This window comes from Elephantulus edwardii, unplaced genomic scaffold, assembly GCF_000299155.1.
Source record: "Elephantulus edwardii isolate Elephantulus edwardi_28Jun2011 unplaced genomic scaffold, EleEdw1.0 scaffold00007, whole genome shotgun sequence".
In the NCBI taxonomy this organism is placed as follows: domain Eukaryota; kingdom Metazoa; phylum Chordata; class Mammalia; order Macroscelidea; family Macroscelididae; genus Elephantulus; species Elephantulus edwardii.
This window is the reverse complement of record NW_006399757.1, coordinates 29238861-29256321: the sequence shown is the minus strand read 5'-3', so window position 1 is coordinate 29256321 and position 17461 is coordinate 29238861. Positions and strand designations below refer to the sequence as shown.

Genomic DNA, 17461 nt, shown 5'->3' with positions numbered 1-17461 from the left:
GGTTGCATGCCGCCTCCTTGCATGCCTGCTGGTTGCATACCGCCTGCTTGCATGGCAGGCCCTGGCATGCCTGCCCCCTGCATGCCAGCTCCAGGGTTCCCTACCCCTGAAATGTTTGCGACCTGTCTGGGCCCCTGAGGTCCACCTGCCCCCATATTCATGGGACCAGGACCCTGGAGTCCACCGGCCATAGGGCCTCTTGGATTGGGGCCTGGGCCCCTTATCTCCATTCCTCTTGCATCCATGCTCCTAGCTTCCATTCCTCTGGTTTCCATTGCACAAGTCTCCATTCCTCTTCTTTCCATTACTCGTGCTTCTAAGACCTCATTTTCCAAGGCTCGTGCCTCCATTGCTCTGGCATCTCTGCCACTTCTACCGTCTATGGGGAGACCTCTCTGGTCCATAATGGGCCCTCTGGGCTCGCCCATTAGCATTCTAGGATCAGCCATTGGTCCGCCCCTCATCTCATGTGAGGAAGGGCCACGACCGTCATGACCAGAGGCATGATGCATGGGAGGACCTTGATGAGGAGGGCCCAGGTAACCTCGAGGCTCATCTCCCGTAACTGAAAGCAAAGTTCCTCCACGGGGGTCATTTGGAGCATCACCTAACAGTCCTCTTGGAGGTATGCCACCAGCAGTCATGGGTCCACGTGGTATAGGAGCTCTGGGGTCTGCCATCTGCACCTGTCCCCGCTCTAAAGGCACTGGACCAACTCCTGGCATGCCAACCTGGGGCTGCATTCCTCCTCCAGGAGTTAAGGCACCAGGACCAGATCCAGGTATAGGAGCTGGGATTGGCCCTGGAGCGGGAATTCCACCCTGGATAGGAGTCTGCATCAGCGGAGGAATGTCTTTCACAGGTCTCCTAGCCAAATGCTGAGGCTGAGGGGCAGCAGGATTGGGTTGGTTCAGGAGAACATTAGGTCCTGGGCAGAGGCCTGGGCCAGGGCCAGGTCCAGGGCCAGGGCCAGGTCCAGGGCCAGGTCCAGGTCCAGGTCCAGGGCCCGAGACAGAAACAGGCTGAGATTTGCCTGGGATAAGCGGCGTCACATGTACTTTCCGGTGCAGAATTTTAAGCGCAATCTCCGGATCCATGATCCTCATCACGACTTGCGCCTGCAACAGCGCGTACGCCAGCTGCGGGTTTTGCAATAACATGTTTCGCGCTTCCTGGTGGCTGTTTTGGACGCAGAGCTTCATCTGCTTCATTAACTCGAACATCTGCTCGGGAGGGAGGCTGGCCACGGCTCTCGTGATCGATTCGGGGGCATCTTCCGGATCGATGGGGTCCCCGTAGGGTGAGTCAATGATGGGCGCCGCGGGCCCCAGACTCTTGAGCTCCTCCTTATTTTTCTCACTGGCGGCATTGTCCACCCGGAGCGCTCTCCCGCTGAACTCTCGCCCGTTAAGGTTCCGCATGGCGCTAAGTGCGGTTTCCTGGTCCTGATACTCGCAGAAGCCATAACCTTTGGGTTTCCCCGTCTCTCTATCGTACACCAGCCGGAAACTGACGACCGAACCAACCTCAGAGAAAATGTCCTTTAGCTGCTCCTCGGTCGCTTCATAGGGAATATTCCCTACGAACACGGAGCGCAGCGACCGATCCATGGCCGGGTCTCTCACCGCCAAACTCGACATGATTCCGGTTGTTCACGCACGAGAAGGCCAATTTTTGTTCTCCTACGACTCGCCTGGCCTGTCCTGCGAACAACGGAAACAGCAATCAGTGTCCGGGTAGAAACGTGACAATACCTTTAAAAATGTTCCGCTTCGCCACGGAAACCGCTCCTCTGCGTTCTAACCTAGCTAATGCTTTTCCCCAGTTAATTGAATACTTATTACAAACCTGGATGCTTCCTTTCTCCTTTCTTAATTCTGTAGACTCTCCGCGGAGCCACGATCCCTCCGCCACAGCCGCGTAGTGCGTCGCCCACAGTAAAAATGGCCGCGGAGACGACCGGAAGGGAACGTAGCGACACCTCTGATCGTGACGTCAGGTCGCTTTGCTTCCGTTCTGCCGGCGGGAACCGCTAACAGAAAGCGGTTGAACGCAAACGGACACTTTTCACGTAGCCGTTTTTCCTTTCTGTACGATGTTTACGTTATATTTTAAAAATAATAGCCCACACTAGGGGGGGGGGGATCCACCATCATTTCAGAATACATTTGAGACGGTCCTTAAATTACAAAATAAACTTGGGGATAGGGGATTAAGACAATAACGGCTCAGAACCAAAGAAAATGCCTTTTACTTTTTCAAAGAGAGAAGCAAACTGGAGCGGGGGGGAGGGCTGGGCAGGGAGAAAATGCAACAATGAATGAATGGAAATCCAAAATCTCTGTAAATGGTTATTATTAAAATGTTTTTTTAAAAAAAACAAAACCAAAACCCCAAAACTAACTGCGTCTGTGCGCCCTCCCCTCCCCCAAGGTCCTTCAAGTAACTGCTATTATTAAGAGATGACCGGTTTTTCCAGGGTTTTCTGCGCAAGCATGATTGTAAACGTAAATCTGTTGATGTCAGTAATAACATTTCATGGCCATTAAAACAAAAAACACCACCATCTTAAATCAATAAGGATGTATTTCTTTTAATTAAACAGATGCGATAAGTTTACCTCTGGTTTTTGGGGGGGAGGGTTACTTGAGAATTTTTTAAAAATTACAAACTTTTTCTTGAATTCGAGGATTTACAGATTGGGATTAGTTTTGTAAGCAGAAGTTGAAAGGTACTTTGAGGGTAGGGCTTTTTCCACATTAAAACAACCTGAATAAACTTCGAAAAGGTTAAATTGAAATTTGAGACGGATTATGATGATTGTCCAAGGTCTGAAAGTCAGTAAAGCCCCATGTGGTAGTCATTCCACCTATATCTGTTGAGTGCTTGAAATGTGGCTAATGTCCATGGGAATTACTTTGGTTAATTGTTTATTTTAGTAAAAGATGATAGATACATCAGTTACCTATTAGGTAACTACTAGGTTTGGGACAGCTAGAGTGTGTTGAGTACTTTTTCACTGATAAATTTTCCTGAATCAAAACAATTTCCTGTGAAAATTTAACATTATCATTGAGATGTGTAAAACGCGTGCCAGAACTTGAAGGCTAAGAACAAAATGATAACTATCTAATGAGCAGTTTTATAGTGTTTTTATGTTGAAATAATTTTTTGATATCCTAAAGGAAGACCCTGGATGAGCTGGATTGACTCAGTGCCTTGGGGAAATGGTAGTAGGTCTGTCAGAGACAATAAAAGTGACTCAGGAGCAGGGTTCAGAGCTTTTACATAGGGTCACTGAGTCTGCGTCCACTCAATGGCTTATAACAACAGTTAAACGACGTTTTAACATTAATATTGCTTGTTTCACTTTACTTTTTAAACATTAAGTACTAGAAAATTTTAAAGCACATATGTGTATTGCGTTATGTCTTTGGAAAGCACTGCTCCAATAACCTGTATCTTGAGGTCTAGTCAGTGCCATATTTTATTCTAAATATGGCTTTAGGGTGAAGGGCTGGATTATGGCACTTTTTAAAGTTTCAGCAGAAATTGAGGTACACATCTAAATAGATCTGATGAGTATAATGATTTGATAACAAATACAGCAGCCATTTAAAACTAAAGGCTGTGTTAATTTTTGAGTAGTCTTTCAAGCTAAACAACTATATATAGCAGAAAGGAATGCTGTGGTAGTTCTTTAAGACAGGTTTGGATATAGTTGTTCTCCCAATATGGCCCACATATTATTCAAATAATACGAGATATTTATATCAGCTAATAAAGTTTTCCTTTCTGTGTAACTAGAACCATCTGTTAGCATTGCTTTTATTTTCCTTTTTTGTGTATGTGAGAAAGAGAATTAGAGTTGAAAGAGAAAAATGTGTTACCATGAAAACTTTAAAAAGGTGGCTGCTTGTCTTTCATCCATTACTGTACAAAGGACAACTATCTTTTTATACATCTGTCAAGGACAACTTACATATTGCATGTTTGTGTAATTGATGACATATGTTAAATACTGGAATCATGAGGATGTTAAAGGGAGTATCAGAATAAATTGTAAATCTCCTGGATTAAACAAAAAAAATTCTCCTGGATCCTGCCTTTGTTAATTCAAACTTCTGAACCTCACTCTTTTCCTCTCCAATTTCTGGGAGTCTGGAGTGGCCCTGGGTATTTTGTATTTCATATACATGATACTAGTGTTGCAGGTCTTAGAACACCCCCATGATGCATCTTCAAGGATATGAACATGTACAGCCAAGCACAATCAATAAGGGTGCATCTAAATTCCAAAATCAATCTCCATAATAGTCTATGTGTTTCCTACTGCCAAAGGGGCCCTTTAGAGTGGTGAGAGAAGATCTTCACCCTGAAACCCACAGCGTCCCTTTTCAGCAGGAAGTAGCTAGGAGAATACGCCATCCCCTTTTCCTTGTGACTCAGGGTGAAGTCTCTCTCAGGGAGGAGTGATGGGGAATGGCAAAGGACACACTGACAAAGAAGATTGATCGGAACTGGCTTTGACAAGCACTGTGGCATTTGGACAAGAACAAACTGGGAGGAGGGTAGAGAGAATAGTGCAACAATGAATGAGTGGAGGCCCAAAATCTCTGTGAATGTTTATGAAAATTAATAAAATATAATTATAGAAAAAAAAAGAAATGCATTTTAAGTACCACTGATCCAAACAAGAGTCACAGTGGTATAGGGTATAGCTTAAAGAGCTGTTAACCAGTAGCTGAGCAGTTCTAATCCACCAGCTGCTATGTGGAAAACAAAGGATGAGTCTCCTTGTGTAAAGAAACCCAATATATGGTTACTCTGAGTCAGAACTAATCTGAAGGCAGTGAGTAGAGCCAAAAAAGGAGTTGAAGTGTTTTTCCTAAATTGACATCTAACCAAACTGATATGGTACATTACATTTAAAGGCACAAGATCTGGGTGTTTGGTTTTGTAATTTTTTAATTTTTTTATATTGATTTAGTGTATCTAGTCTGTGCAGATCATATCACTCTGGCCTCCAAGGCAGAGTGAAAGCAGAATGCTTGAGGAACAGGCAAAACAAAGCAATAAAACACCACACTTCTGTCAAGGCAGTGCTGATTCATAGCAGTCCCCACTAGGTTTCCCAACTGCTTAACTTCCTCTCACTGAACACCTGTTGGATTCAAACAGGGTGAAACATCCATTTTATACTATTTACTGTATGGCACAAAATATGAAGAACGTTTTTTTATATTTTGCATAACCAGGTGTCTCAGCTTTTAATAAACCAGGATATCAGCTCTAAGACCAATTTTTAACAAACTCTAGCACTCTGATGGCTTAGTGGCAAGAAGCTGTGCTTCAATCCTGAAGGCACAGGGTTTAGGTTCGAGGCCACCAGATGCTCCTCAGGATGGATTGGTTCTGACTCTACAGTGCACAACAAGAACAATACAACAACAATAAGGGCATGTAGAGGGAGCTCTGGTGGCCTCAAGCTACACTGCAAACCTGAGGGCACATGGTTAGAAATCTACCAGCTGCTCTGCGGAAGAATGATATGGGCATTCCCTCCTGTGTGATTAAGAGCCTCTGAAAACCCACCAGAGGGTCCGCTTTGGAGGGTCACCTATGGAGTTGTTGCATGTTTGACAAAATGGAAGTAGTCTCTCACTTTTCACAAAACTTGAGATGTGCTTTTCTACTTCTGGTGTTTGCTAATGTCTTCTTGTTGTTGATGCTGTTAAGATTTTAATGAAAGTTTATAGAACACTTGGATTGCCATTCATTCGTTATTGCATATTTTCCTCCCTGACTCCCCCAGTTCACTTTTCTCTTTGAAAAAAAAAATTATTTCATTGTTGTACAATTTTCCACCCCCACCCCAGTCCACTTTACTATGCAGCTCTTATTCTGGACTGTTGTCATGCAAATAATACCTAACTCTATATTCCTTTTAAGCAGTTCTTTCCCTCATCTGTTTCAATTCAGTGAACATTATTTATCCCTTCTTTTCTTAATTTCACCCCAACCCCTATATCAGTCTTGTTTTATAACTGTGGCATTATGCAGTATTTGTCCTTTTGTGAATTTTATTTCATTCAGCATAATGTCCTCCATGATCACCCACTGTGTATACTATTTCGTGACGCATAGTGACCCTATGTACAACATTCCTAAACCCTGTTCTATCTTGTGCCAGTGTTATTGTCTCTGACACACCTACCCCCATTACCCTAGTCACTGAATCAATCCATCTCATCAAAGGCCTTCCTCTTTTGCACTGTCCCGCCACCCTAGTGGCAAGAAGCTTCACTGTAATCCCAAAGGCATGCAGTTCAAATCCACCAGCTGTCCCAAGGGAGAAGGACTGGCAATCTCCTTCCAAGTGATTAACTGCCTCTAAAAACCCACCAGAGGGTCAGTTTGTATTGGTTCTGACTCGACAGTATATTTAAGATGTAGAAACAATCAATCAACCAATAAATGTATAGAAACTGAGAGATCTGTTATATAAGACGTTAACAATTGAACTTAAATTATTTTTATAAGTAAAATATAATTCTGAGTAGTTATAAGGAACCTTGGTGTCTGTCATAGTGGTCAATGTATTGGGCTCCTAAACAAACAGTTGGTGGTTTGAGGCCATTCGCCAGTCTAAGAGATAACTAGATGGCAGTCAGTTCCTAAAAAAAAAAAAGGAAAAAGGAAACAATTAAAACCAAATTTATTGCTTTCAAGTGACTTTCAATTTTGGGGGACCCTCCATTGCTTTTCTGAGGCTGTAACACTTCCTGGGAGGAGACCACTCGTCTTTCTCTGGCAGAGCAGTTGATGGATTTGAACCTCCAGCTATCTGGTTAGCAGCACAACATACCAAGAATAGACTTGCAAATCCTGTGGTCCATTCTGTTTTGTCCTACAGTCTCACTGTGGCTCAGAACCAAATAAAAGGCAGTGGGCATTGGATTTCTTTTTCAGTCCAAGCATATCATAGGTAGGAGGTCCTTTGATAAACGCCATATGTAATAGAACATTTTGTTTAACAATTTCGTTATTTTTGTTAGAGGTTTACCAATTCTATGTGTACAATCATGGATATAGTTCTTTTTACCTGCCAATATTTGTTTTTCTCGGTAATCAGTCTGTGTTTCCACTTGTACAGTGATGTGTGTTATTACTGATAATGCAAAATTGTATATCTTATTATTGTTGTCTGTAACTCAGGTACACCTCAGTTGTTGTTTTTATGTGCTGTCAAGTCGCCTGTGACTCATAGCCACCATATACACAACTGTTCTGAACCCTGCCCTGTCCTGAGTCAGTCCCACTTGAATTTGACACACCTACCCCCATTGCCCAATTACTGTATCAATCCATTTCATCCTAGGTATTCCTCTACTGAGCTGTCCCTTCACCCTTCTGAGCATAATGTCCTTCTCAAAGGACCGATCTCTCCTGGCCACATTTCCAAAGTATGTGAGATGGAGCTTCAAAATACTAGCCTCCAAGGAGGAATTTGGTTTCACCCTCTTCAAGAAGTACCTATTTGTTTTCTTGGTGGCCCATAGTATGAACACCTATAGGTAAATAAATGGAAATATGAATGATATCATGGCCATATTCTTTGTTGACTAGTGTAAGTAGGATTTGAACACACGCCATTTAACTTAAGAGATCTTAAGAGATCATTTCATTGAGTTGCCTGAAAATACATAGCTAGTAAGTGGTAGCTATAGAACAACAGTATGAAAACAGATCTATTGATTTTAAACGTTTTATTTCAAAATCAGTGTAGTAATCACAGGATATTGAGGCATTGGCACAATCTCAGAAGTCCCTTGGCTTTTTCCCTGATTGTCTCTGAAACCAGTTGTAGTATTGACATCACTATCACTACTGTGGCAGCAGATGGATAGTAAAGTATAAAGACTGAAACAAATGAGAAAATGTTTCTTCTTTCAATTTGCAGGACTGTGTCATTGTTGATTGCCTTTGAGTTGAGCACGACTCGTAGTGAACCTATGAACAAAAGGCCTGAAGCCCCTCTACAACTATCAACATTTATCAAAGTTCTTAGAGTTTTCAGAAGCATGTTGTTTAAGAAAGTGGATGCTGCTCCTGCTTCCAAACCTGTCATAGTATGTTTATTGTTGTTATGTGACGTTGAGTCACCTGTGATGCATAACAACCCTATGTACAGCAGCTGTGAACCCTTCCCTGAGCCAGTCTCACTAATTCTGACACAACAACTCCCATTGACCCAGTTACTGAATCAATCTGTTTCATCTGAGGTCTCTCTCTCTCCTGTGCTGTACAGCCACCCTTCTGAGAGTGATGTCCATCTTCAAGGACTGATTTCTCCTGGCAGTGTGCCCAAAGTAAGTGAGGCAGAGTTTCAAAATCCTAGCCTCTAAGGAGAGACTTGGTTTCACCCTCTCCAAGACAGATCAATTTGTTTTCTTGGCAGTCTATGATATGGTCAAGACTCTTCTCCAGAATAAACAATTAAAAATCATCTAGTTAGATGGGTAATGAACTAATTTTCCTTTTATGAAGAACATATAACATTTAACATTTTTCAAATCTAATATAGGATGAGCTTTGATAATTTCTCCACAATTTTTGGTATATTTAATAGAAGATAATAAACAGGAATAAATGGTAAATTGTATTTATTTAAACATAGGGCTCATTACTGTTATTGGCAAGATTAAGATCATACATACATGTTATATAGTGACATGAATTCTGCTTCAATAAAAGCAAATGAAGTTTAGTGAGGGATAGAAATTCCTCACTAAATGTTATCACAGAGGATAAATGGCCCTCCTCCAGATTGGACAAAGAAGTACATACTTGTACTACTGGAGCAAGTGCTAACTAAAGATTATGAAATTCATAATTGGCTGAAAGATCATCAAGAGAGTTAAATATGAGCTATGTAAAAATGATAATTTGGCAGAAAGCAGGAGTGGCATCCACTTCCTAAACAACATGCCTCTGGAAACTGTGAACTTTGATAAATGTCAATGGTTGTAGAGGGGCTTCAGGCCTTTTGTACATAAGCTCGCTATGAGTCGTCCTTGACTCAAAGGCAATCAACAACATGACGCATAATCCCCAAATCAGGTTGTATGGCTAATTAAATATGCCTTTCATTTATTTTTTAATTTAATGAACATTTACAGAGACTTTGGGTTTCTATTCATTCATTTTTATACACTTTCCTTCCTGCCCACTCCTCCCACCTACTTCACTTTTCTCTTTGAAAAGTAAGAAAAAATTCCTTCATTGTTATACAATCCCCCTACACCCGGTTCACTCCACTATGCAGCTTTCATTCTGGATTCTTGTTATGACAATAATACCTAATCATATATTCCTCCTAAACAGTTCTCTCCCTAATCTATTTTCAGGCAGCATACATTATTTATCCCCTCTTTTCTTAGTTTCCCTGCAACCCCAATGTCAGTCCCACATTACCACAGTGGAATTATGTAGTATTTGTCCTTTGTGACTGAGATATTTCACTCAGCATAACATCCTCCAGGGTCACCCATTTTGTATAATAATTCATGAGTTCCTTGTTTTTCAATGCATTGTAGTATTACATTGTGTGAATATACTACAGCTTCTCTGTCCGTTCATTTGTTGATGGGTACTTGGTTTGTTTCTAACTCTTTGCTTTTGTGGACAAAGCCACGATAAACATGGGTATGCGTATATCTGCTTGAGTGGCAGTTCTGGTTTCTTTAGGGTATATTCCCGGTAGTAGAATTGCTGGGTCAAATGGTATTTCTATTTCCAACTTTTTGAGAAAGCGCCATACTGCCTTCCAGTGTAGATGTACCATTTTACACTCCCACCAACAGTGAATGAGGATTCCAGTTTCTCCACAACCTTGCCAGCACTTGTTGTCTGCTGTTCTGTCAAATTTTGCTATTCTGACTGGGGTGAAATGATATCTCATAGTTGTTTTGATTTGCATCTCTCTTAAAGCTAGGGATTTTGAACATTTCCTCATGTGTTTGTTTGCCATCTCACTGTCTTCTTTGGTGAAGTGCCTGTTCATATCCTGTGCCCATTTTGCAATTCGGTTGTTTACCTTTATCTTGGTGGAGTGCTCTAGTATTTTATAAATGCTAGATATAAGTTCCTTTTCTGATATGACATTATCAAATGTTTTTTTCCCCAGTCTGTGACTTTCTTTTCAACCCTGTTGGAGTTTTTGGATGTGTATTTTATTCTTAGAAGATCTCATTCATCTATTTTAGCCTCTCCTGGTTGTAGATTTTTTTCAGGATGCTGGGAAGACTGTTTAAGTTGTGGATTAGGGCTTCTAGAGTTCTTCCAGGCTTTTCTTTAATGAAGTTTATAGTCTTTGTTTTCAGTCCTAGGTCCTTAATCCACATTGAGTTGGTTTTTTGTGTATTGACTGAGGTGTGGATCTTACTTGAGTTTTCTGCAGATAGTTTTCCAATTTTGACTACACCATTTGTTTAAAAGCTGTTGTTTCCCCACTTAACTGATTTTATCTCTTTGTAAAAAATCAGTTGATCTACGTGTCTGTCATTGTAGCAGTACCACACTGTCTTGCCCACCATGAATGCCTTTAATTTTATATGATTACTATTTCAGTTTATTATAAAGTAATCCCAGACAGACTATGAGGCAGTTTTTTTCTGGTAACCTGTGAGTAACAAGGCTTCCTTAATCATTTCTGTCTCTGGAGGCCATTGTAAAGACTCCACTGACAGTGATGTGTTCCAGGATCATTTGGATACAAGCTTCTTAAGCATAAAGCTTGCATATGTTAGCCTATAGTGAAAAAGACATGTTGGGAATAGTTTATGATTTCCTACCCCTACCAGAATTCACAATCAACACCTATAGAAACAGCAGTCAAGAAATCAAAAGACAATTGCATTGGGCAAAGCTCCTGTCAAGGACCTCCATAAAGTGCTACAGAGCAGGGATGTCACTTTAAAGACTAGGGTGTTTATGATCCAAGTCATGATATTTTCAGTTGCTTCATATCCGTATGTAAGTTGGACAGGGAATAAGCAAGATGAAATAATTTATTTCTTTGTAGTGTTGATGAAGAGTATTGCATTTATTATGGGTTGTCAAAAGAATAAACAAATTTGTCTTAGGAGAAGTGCTACAAGGGTGTTCTTCAGAGGCAAGGGTGGTGACACTCATGTACTTTGAGCATGTTCTCAGGAAAGGTCAGACCTTGGAAAGGCACAGCGAGCTGAGAAAAGTGAGGGATCAGTCAGGAAAAAAGAGATGAAAACCTTAACAAGATGGATTGACAAAATGACTGCAACAATGGGAAATGAGGATTGCAGGGATGGCATGGGATTGGGCATCCTTACTCTTTGTTCCACGTAGGTTCTTTATAAATTGGAGTCCATTGTACCTGGCATATAACAACAACTATACTGGCCAGTCTTCAAAGAAAAGTATTGGCTAGCCTTAGGGTATATTGCAGGTCAGCAGTAAAGTTAAAGGTTATTGTTATGTGCCACCAAGTTAGAACCAACCCATAGTTGATCCCACAGTGGATTTTCAGAGGCTGTAAATCATACAGAAAGAGATTGCTCATCTCTATCTTTCTTGGAGTAGCTGGTGGCTTTGAGTTGGCAGCACAACCACTAAAGTGCCCTTAAAAAGCTAGTTTTTAAGCATTTAACGTGGATTCTAGACTCATGAGAAGACTTAAAAATGGAGTTAAGACTATAATACATTTTCGGAGCACCTCTGATTTTCACTTCTCATACACATGAATTTAGTACTGCTTGGAGAATGCTATTTCAGAAACAGATGTTGAACAGACTGAACATTCTTTGTGCAAGGGAGTTGAAGAACTCAACCCTATTCTCCCCACTCCAACAGATAAAGAAAATGAGGCCAGGGCATACAAAAGACCTGTCTATGGCCAGATACCAGTTATTGGTACAACTTGTAATACAATCTAGATCTTCAATCATTTTTGTCAGACTATGGTCTTGACACCTGTGAGAGACAGTAGAATGAAGGAGTCAAGAGCACAGACTAACTACAGAAAGGCTTGAGTTATGCATCTAATTTGACTTGACTTGAGTTATGCATCTAATTTGACAAGTGTGACCACGTTGTGCCTCAATTTATACAGCTTTTAAATTAGGTTGTTAGCACCCGTATTCTAGATCATTTGGTTGAGTGCATGATGTATTGTATTTATTTTTATAATTGTCTTGTATGTTAACCATTAAGTTGAATCTTTAAAAAAAATTTAGTAGTAGTACAGGGAGCTCTGGTGATCTAGTGGGTAAGGAGTTAAGTCACCCAAAGGTAGATGGCTGAAATCACCAGCTGGTCTGCAGGATAAAGACAGGTCATCTCCTCCCCTGAAATTTACAACCTCTGAAAACCCCCTGGAGGATCAAGTAGGAGCAGGTTCCTATTTGAAAGGACATAACAGCTACAGTAATAAGGATCTTTGGTGGTTCAGTCTGTAGTGTTTTGTGCTGCTGACTAAAAGACTTTAGAATTCTCCAGCTGCAAAGATGATCAGTCTCCTTTCATGAAGACTTAGAGCCTCAGAAAGTTGGAGGGCTGCTAATGAGTCAGAACCAGCTGGAAGACATTGAATTGCAGTAGTAGTAACAGATCAGTTTAAGGGGAGGGACCCCCTCGTTTTAATATAGTGCTCCTTATTTTGAGATCTTGAGTTTCATTTATGTCATTCAAAACATTGAACTAGATGAACTCTCAGATCGGAATTATCAATCATGGAGGTACACATCTCAGGACAGAGAAGGCAGGCTCAAAATATACTCCTAACACAAACAAAAGGTATTTGTTCTGAGGGAGAATGTATGTGATAGAATTGGTGGGTGGTGCTTACCTTAGGAGTAAAACCAGTGTCTCCCTATGAAATGGCAGACCTTTACATTTCAAAGGACTCCAAAGCAGAAGCTGAATCAATTGTCAGTCCCCTACCTTTCCTGTGGCTCCCTACCCTTGAAACCTCCTAACACAGTAGACACTGCAGGAACACTTTGTATTTTTACTTAACCCTCCCAGATCCAGCTGTATTATTTCTCTGTAAAACCTTTTTTACTTTCTTTCCAAAAGAAAAGTGAGATTTTCTTTGACAGAAGTTGTTACATTATATAAGTTCGAAAATTGTACCCAGACAATTTTCTAAAACATTGCTATTTTAACTTGTGGTAGACTTTAAATTGAACATGGATGTTTTTAGGCCAGACACTTTATCAAGACTTTTACAGCTCCTTTAGGTCCGTGCTAGATTCTTTTACTAAATCCTGAAATGCTCTCTTAAATATTTAGTCAGTGGAGGAAAGCCTACTTATTTTTATTAAAAGAACCTTTCTGAACTTTGTGGCGAATACAGGCTTATCCAACACTGGATTGCTGGATACCTATTTGAGCATATAGTCATGTTGAGGCTGTCATGAGGACTGCCTCTTTTGAATCTGCTCAGGCAGACACAAGCCATTATTCAAGCACAGAAAGGTGTGACTAATTGGGCAAGAAGCAGAGCGCCAGTATTCTTTCTTCAGGCTGTCACCCAAAAGAATACAGAGGAAGGAAGTATTCTTATAAACTATTGAAAACACACACCTTGCTACCCAGTCATGAATAAAGACATCCTGTTCAAGATGAACAACTCGTCATTTTTTTTAATGCAACCATAGCAATCCAGTGCCTGCCTTTAGAGAAATAGCTGAGCAGCTGACTCTCACTCGACTTTGCTGTTGTTATGTGCCATCTAGTTGCCCACGACTTATAGCAACCCTATGTACAATAGCTCTGAACTCTGCCCTATCTTGAGCCAGTCTCATTGACTCTGACTCACCTAATCCCATTACCCCATTTACTGTGTCAATCCATCTGATCCAGGGTTAGCCTTTCCTGCACTGTACCACCATCCTTCCGAGAATGATGTCTTTCTCCAAGAACTGGTCTCTCTTGGACACATGCTCAAAGTATGGGAGATGAGTTTCAAAATCCTTGCCTTCAAGGAGGAAGTTGGTTTCACCCTCTCCAAGACAGACCTATTTGTTCTCCTGGAGGTCCATGGTATGTTCAAGACTCTTTTCCAGCATCACAACTTAAAGGCATCAAGTCTTCTTCTGTCAACCTTAGTCATTGTCCAGCTCTCTGATGCATAGCAAGTAATTGTGAAGACTATGGCCTGAGTCAGACAAACCTCAGTCTCTAGACTAACATTCTTGCTCTTTAGCACTTTGGAGAGGTTCCTGACACCAGATTTCTCCAGTGCAATTTGTTTTGTTTTTTAATTTTCTGACTGCTGGTGCTAAGAGTGTTGACTATGGAGCTGAGCAAGCTATAACTGTTAATAACTTCAATCTCTTCTCCATTCATCATTGTGCTGCCAGTTGGCCCAGTGGTGAGAATCTACGGTCCTTGACCTTCTGCAGCAAACACTTCAGGACCTCCTCAGTTTGAGCAAGCAAGGTTGTATCATTTGCATAACGCAGGTTATTGATGAATCTTTGATGCCACACTCCTCCTCATAAAGTCTAGCCTCCCAAATGATCTGTGTTGCATACAGATTTTCAAACTATGGAGATTGACAAAGTATGGAGACAGGATACATCCCTGATGAACTCCTTTCCTGACTTTGAACCATGCAGTGTTTCCTTGCTCTATTCTGATAACTGTCTCCTGGTCCAAGTAGAGGTTTTGCATAAGCAAAACAATCAAGTTTTCTGGGATTCCCATTCTTCTCAAGTTTATCCACTATATGTTGTGATTTATACAATTAAATGCCTTTGCATAGTCAATGAAACACAGAGACATTCCTCCGGTACTCTGCTTGTAGCCAAGATCCATCTGACATTGGCAATAATGTCTCTAGTGCTACAGCCTCATCTAAACTCAGCTTGTATTTCTGGTAGTTGTCTAGTAATGTACTGTCTTACTTGGTAAGCTAGTATTTTTTCTTCTGGAGCACTATTGGCCTATAGAATTAATATCTATTTTCTCCAAGTCCCAGGAGTGGGATCTTTTTTTTTCCCCACCGGTCCTTGTAGAAGGACATCATGCTAGGGAGGCTGGAGGGACAGAGCAGGATGGGAAGGCCCTCTGTGAGGTGGATTGATTCGGTGACTGGGGTTATTGGGATGGGAGTGTCAGAGACAGTGCGATTGGCACAAGACAGAGCAGAGTTTAGGGCTGTTGTGCATAGGGTCACTATGAGTCGCAAGCGACTCGACAGCACATAACAACAACAAGTTTATTTACAAAATTCTAATACAAATTTGAACAAATTCTTTCAATTTCCCTTGCCCCTCCCTCACATCAAAATCTTCCCCCTGTATATCCACATCCCTCTGCTTCCAGCCTTTCCCACCCCTCCAGGATCCTTATCCTCATTCTAAAATAATATTCTTATACAGTATTTATCCTTGTGAGACTGAGTTAGTTCACTCAGCATAATACTCTCCAGTCCTTCCCAAGTTAAGTAATAATTTATAAAATCATTTCTCCTGTGTGCTGTACAGTATTTCATTGTGTGAATGTACCATAGTTTCTTAATCCATTTGTTTGTGGTTGGACATTTGGGCTGTTTCCATGTTCTTGCAATGGTGAATAATGCTGCTATGAACAAAGGTACTGAAAGTGGGGTTAGACTGAAGAGATTGTGTTTATTCATGAAGGAGGAGGGGAGTTGTTGTTGTTGTTGTTGTTGTTGTTGTTAAGTGCCATCGAGTCATAAGTGACTCATAGTGACCCTATGAACAAAAATCCTTGACACTTGCATGACTTTCATCCTTTTTCCAGGTTCATAGAGTTTCCGAAGGCAAGCTGTTTATGGAAGTGGATACCACTCCTGGAGGGACTAGGATAATTAAGCACACAAGCAGTTTTCTTTCAAGATGGCTGCCACTGGAGTCTTGTGAAGAACATATTCAGGTGATAAAGGTGGCCCCAAATATGCAGGATGCAGCAACACATGCCTGTGGTTTACAGATGACTGTAAAGTAAAATTTTACCGATGTAAGGTCCTTGGTTATAATGGAACATACCCTTTCGAGATAGCTGCTTTCTACAAGGTCCTACAGGAGTCACTCTCGTCTCTTAGAGTGAAAGAATATAAAGAGATTGATGTCAGCTTTCAGAGGCATGAGAGAAGGCTGTCCATCCTTCTCCCACGGAGCCTCTGGTGGCTGAAACCATGTGCCTTGGAGATGTAGTGCAGCTTCTGGCAGCAAGTTCACCAGAACTCTTAGCAGGTTGAAGGATCTTAGGAGAGAACCTGTGGAGATGCCTAGCTTACTCATTTAGGGTGTGTTCTTTAGCCTTTTAATGCCTGAATCAACTAAAGGCTGGCTTTTCTGATCTGAACCATCTCAAGGGAAAATAATTTAGCACATCACATGAAGAAGGAAAGGAAAGTCTAAGGCAACAGTTGAGCACAAACCTAGCAGTACCCCAGTTTCAAACAGTTCAAATTTCCCTTCTCATTCCTTGAAAAGTGCATACTTGATACAAGGTCAGGGGGTCTCGTTATTATGATAATTGGAGGGCGTGGGATTTCCTCTAGATTTCTGAATGGAAACAAACTACAACAGTAACTGAGGCTTTCTTCAAAACTACAACAATTAAATTTAATAAAGAGGCTTTCTTCAAAACTGACCCCTAGACCAAAAAATAATTCCTCCTTTTAAAGATATTATTAAAGAACTATTAGAAGGTATCTTTTTAATTTTTTTTCTTGCCTGTATTATAACCCAAAATACTTAAATAACAAGTGTTGTGGTCTACCTGTTTAGGAAGGAGAACAATGAAGAGTTACCGTGATGTAGGCCATCTTGCCAAAAGTGCCTGCTTACCACTGAACATAATTGCTCCACAAAATTTGTTGAAGTCATTGCCTCTTATGGAAACTTTAAAATAGTAATTTACACATAGAAAATAGTCTGGTATAAAACAGTAAAGGCATTCTTACGTGTAGTGAATGCCCTGTTTTGACCTCCCTTCCATGAATAAAGAATTGGACTGGGTGGGAGACAGCAGAATGAGCGGCCATCGGTGATACCCCTGGTTTTGATCTGGTTATGTCCTGCACAAGAAGGATCCTGGCATGGGCCAAGTCATAGAGGCCACTGTTGAGAGTAAAAGCAAGGAGAAAAGAATGAAGGAGAAAGTAAAGACAGTTTTCTTTAAAAAGACACATTCCTGAGAGTGAGACCGGTCATTTCTCCAAAAGGAGAATGGAGAAAAAAGGCTTTGTGCCAGATGTGTCCTTGGTTAATATAGCTGGCTTGCCTCCATATTTGGGCAGAGTCTGGGCCAATGTGATGAGGTTATGGAGCATTAGAAATTTGGGGAATGTAAGGAGCAACGGTGTCTCTCTGGAGACTAAGGTGCACCTGATACAGGCCATGGTCTTTGCAATCACTTGTTATGCATCAGAGAGTTGGACAAT

The 17461-nt window shown here is 41.2% G+C and overlaps 2 protein-coding genes across 3 annotated transcripts in view; one reads left to right on the top strand and one right to left on the bottom strand.

Annotated features, from left to right (window-relative positions):
* Nucleotides 1–1640, bottom strand: part of CSTF2T (cleavage stimulation factor, 3' pre-RNA, subunit 2, 64kDa, tau variant) — a 2160-nt gene extending 520 nt beyond the window's left edge. The window contains exons 1-2 of the mRNA XM_006880305.1: nucleotides 983–1640; nucleotides 14–940 (exon numbers count right to left, since the gene is read on the bottom strand). Of these exons, the coding sequence (XP_006880367.1) occupies nucleotides 14–940; nucleotides 983–1640 (1585 nt within the window). The remainder of the gene's footprint in view (nucleotides 1–13; nucleotides 941–982) is intronic.
* The window catches only part of PRKG1 (protein kinase, cGMP-dependent, type I), a 1522098-nt gene that overhangs the window by 871689 nt on the left and 632948 nt on the right, over nucleotides 1–17461 (top strand). The gene's annotated exons all lie outside the window — the stretch shown is intronic.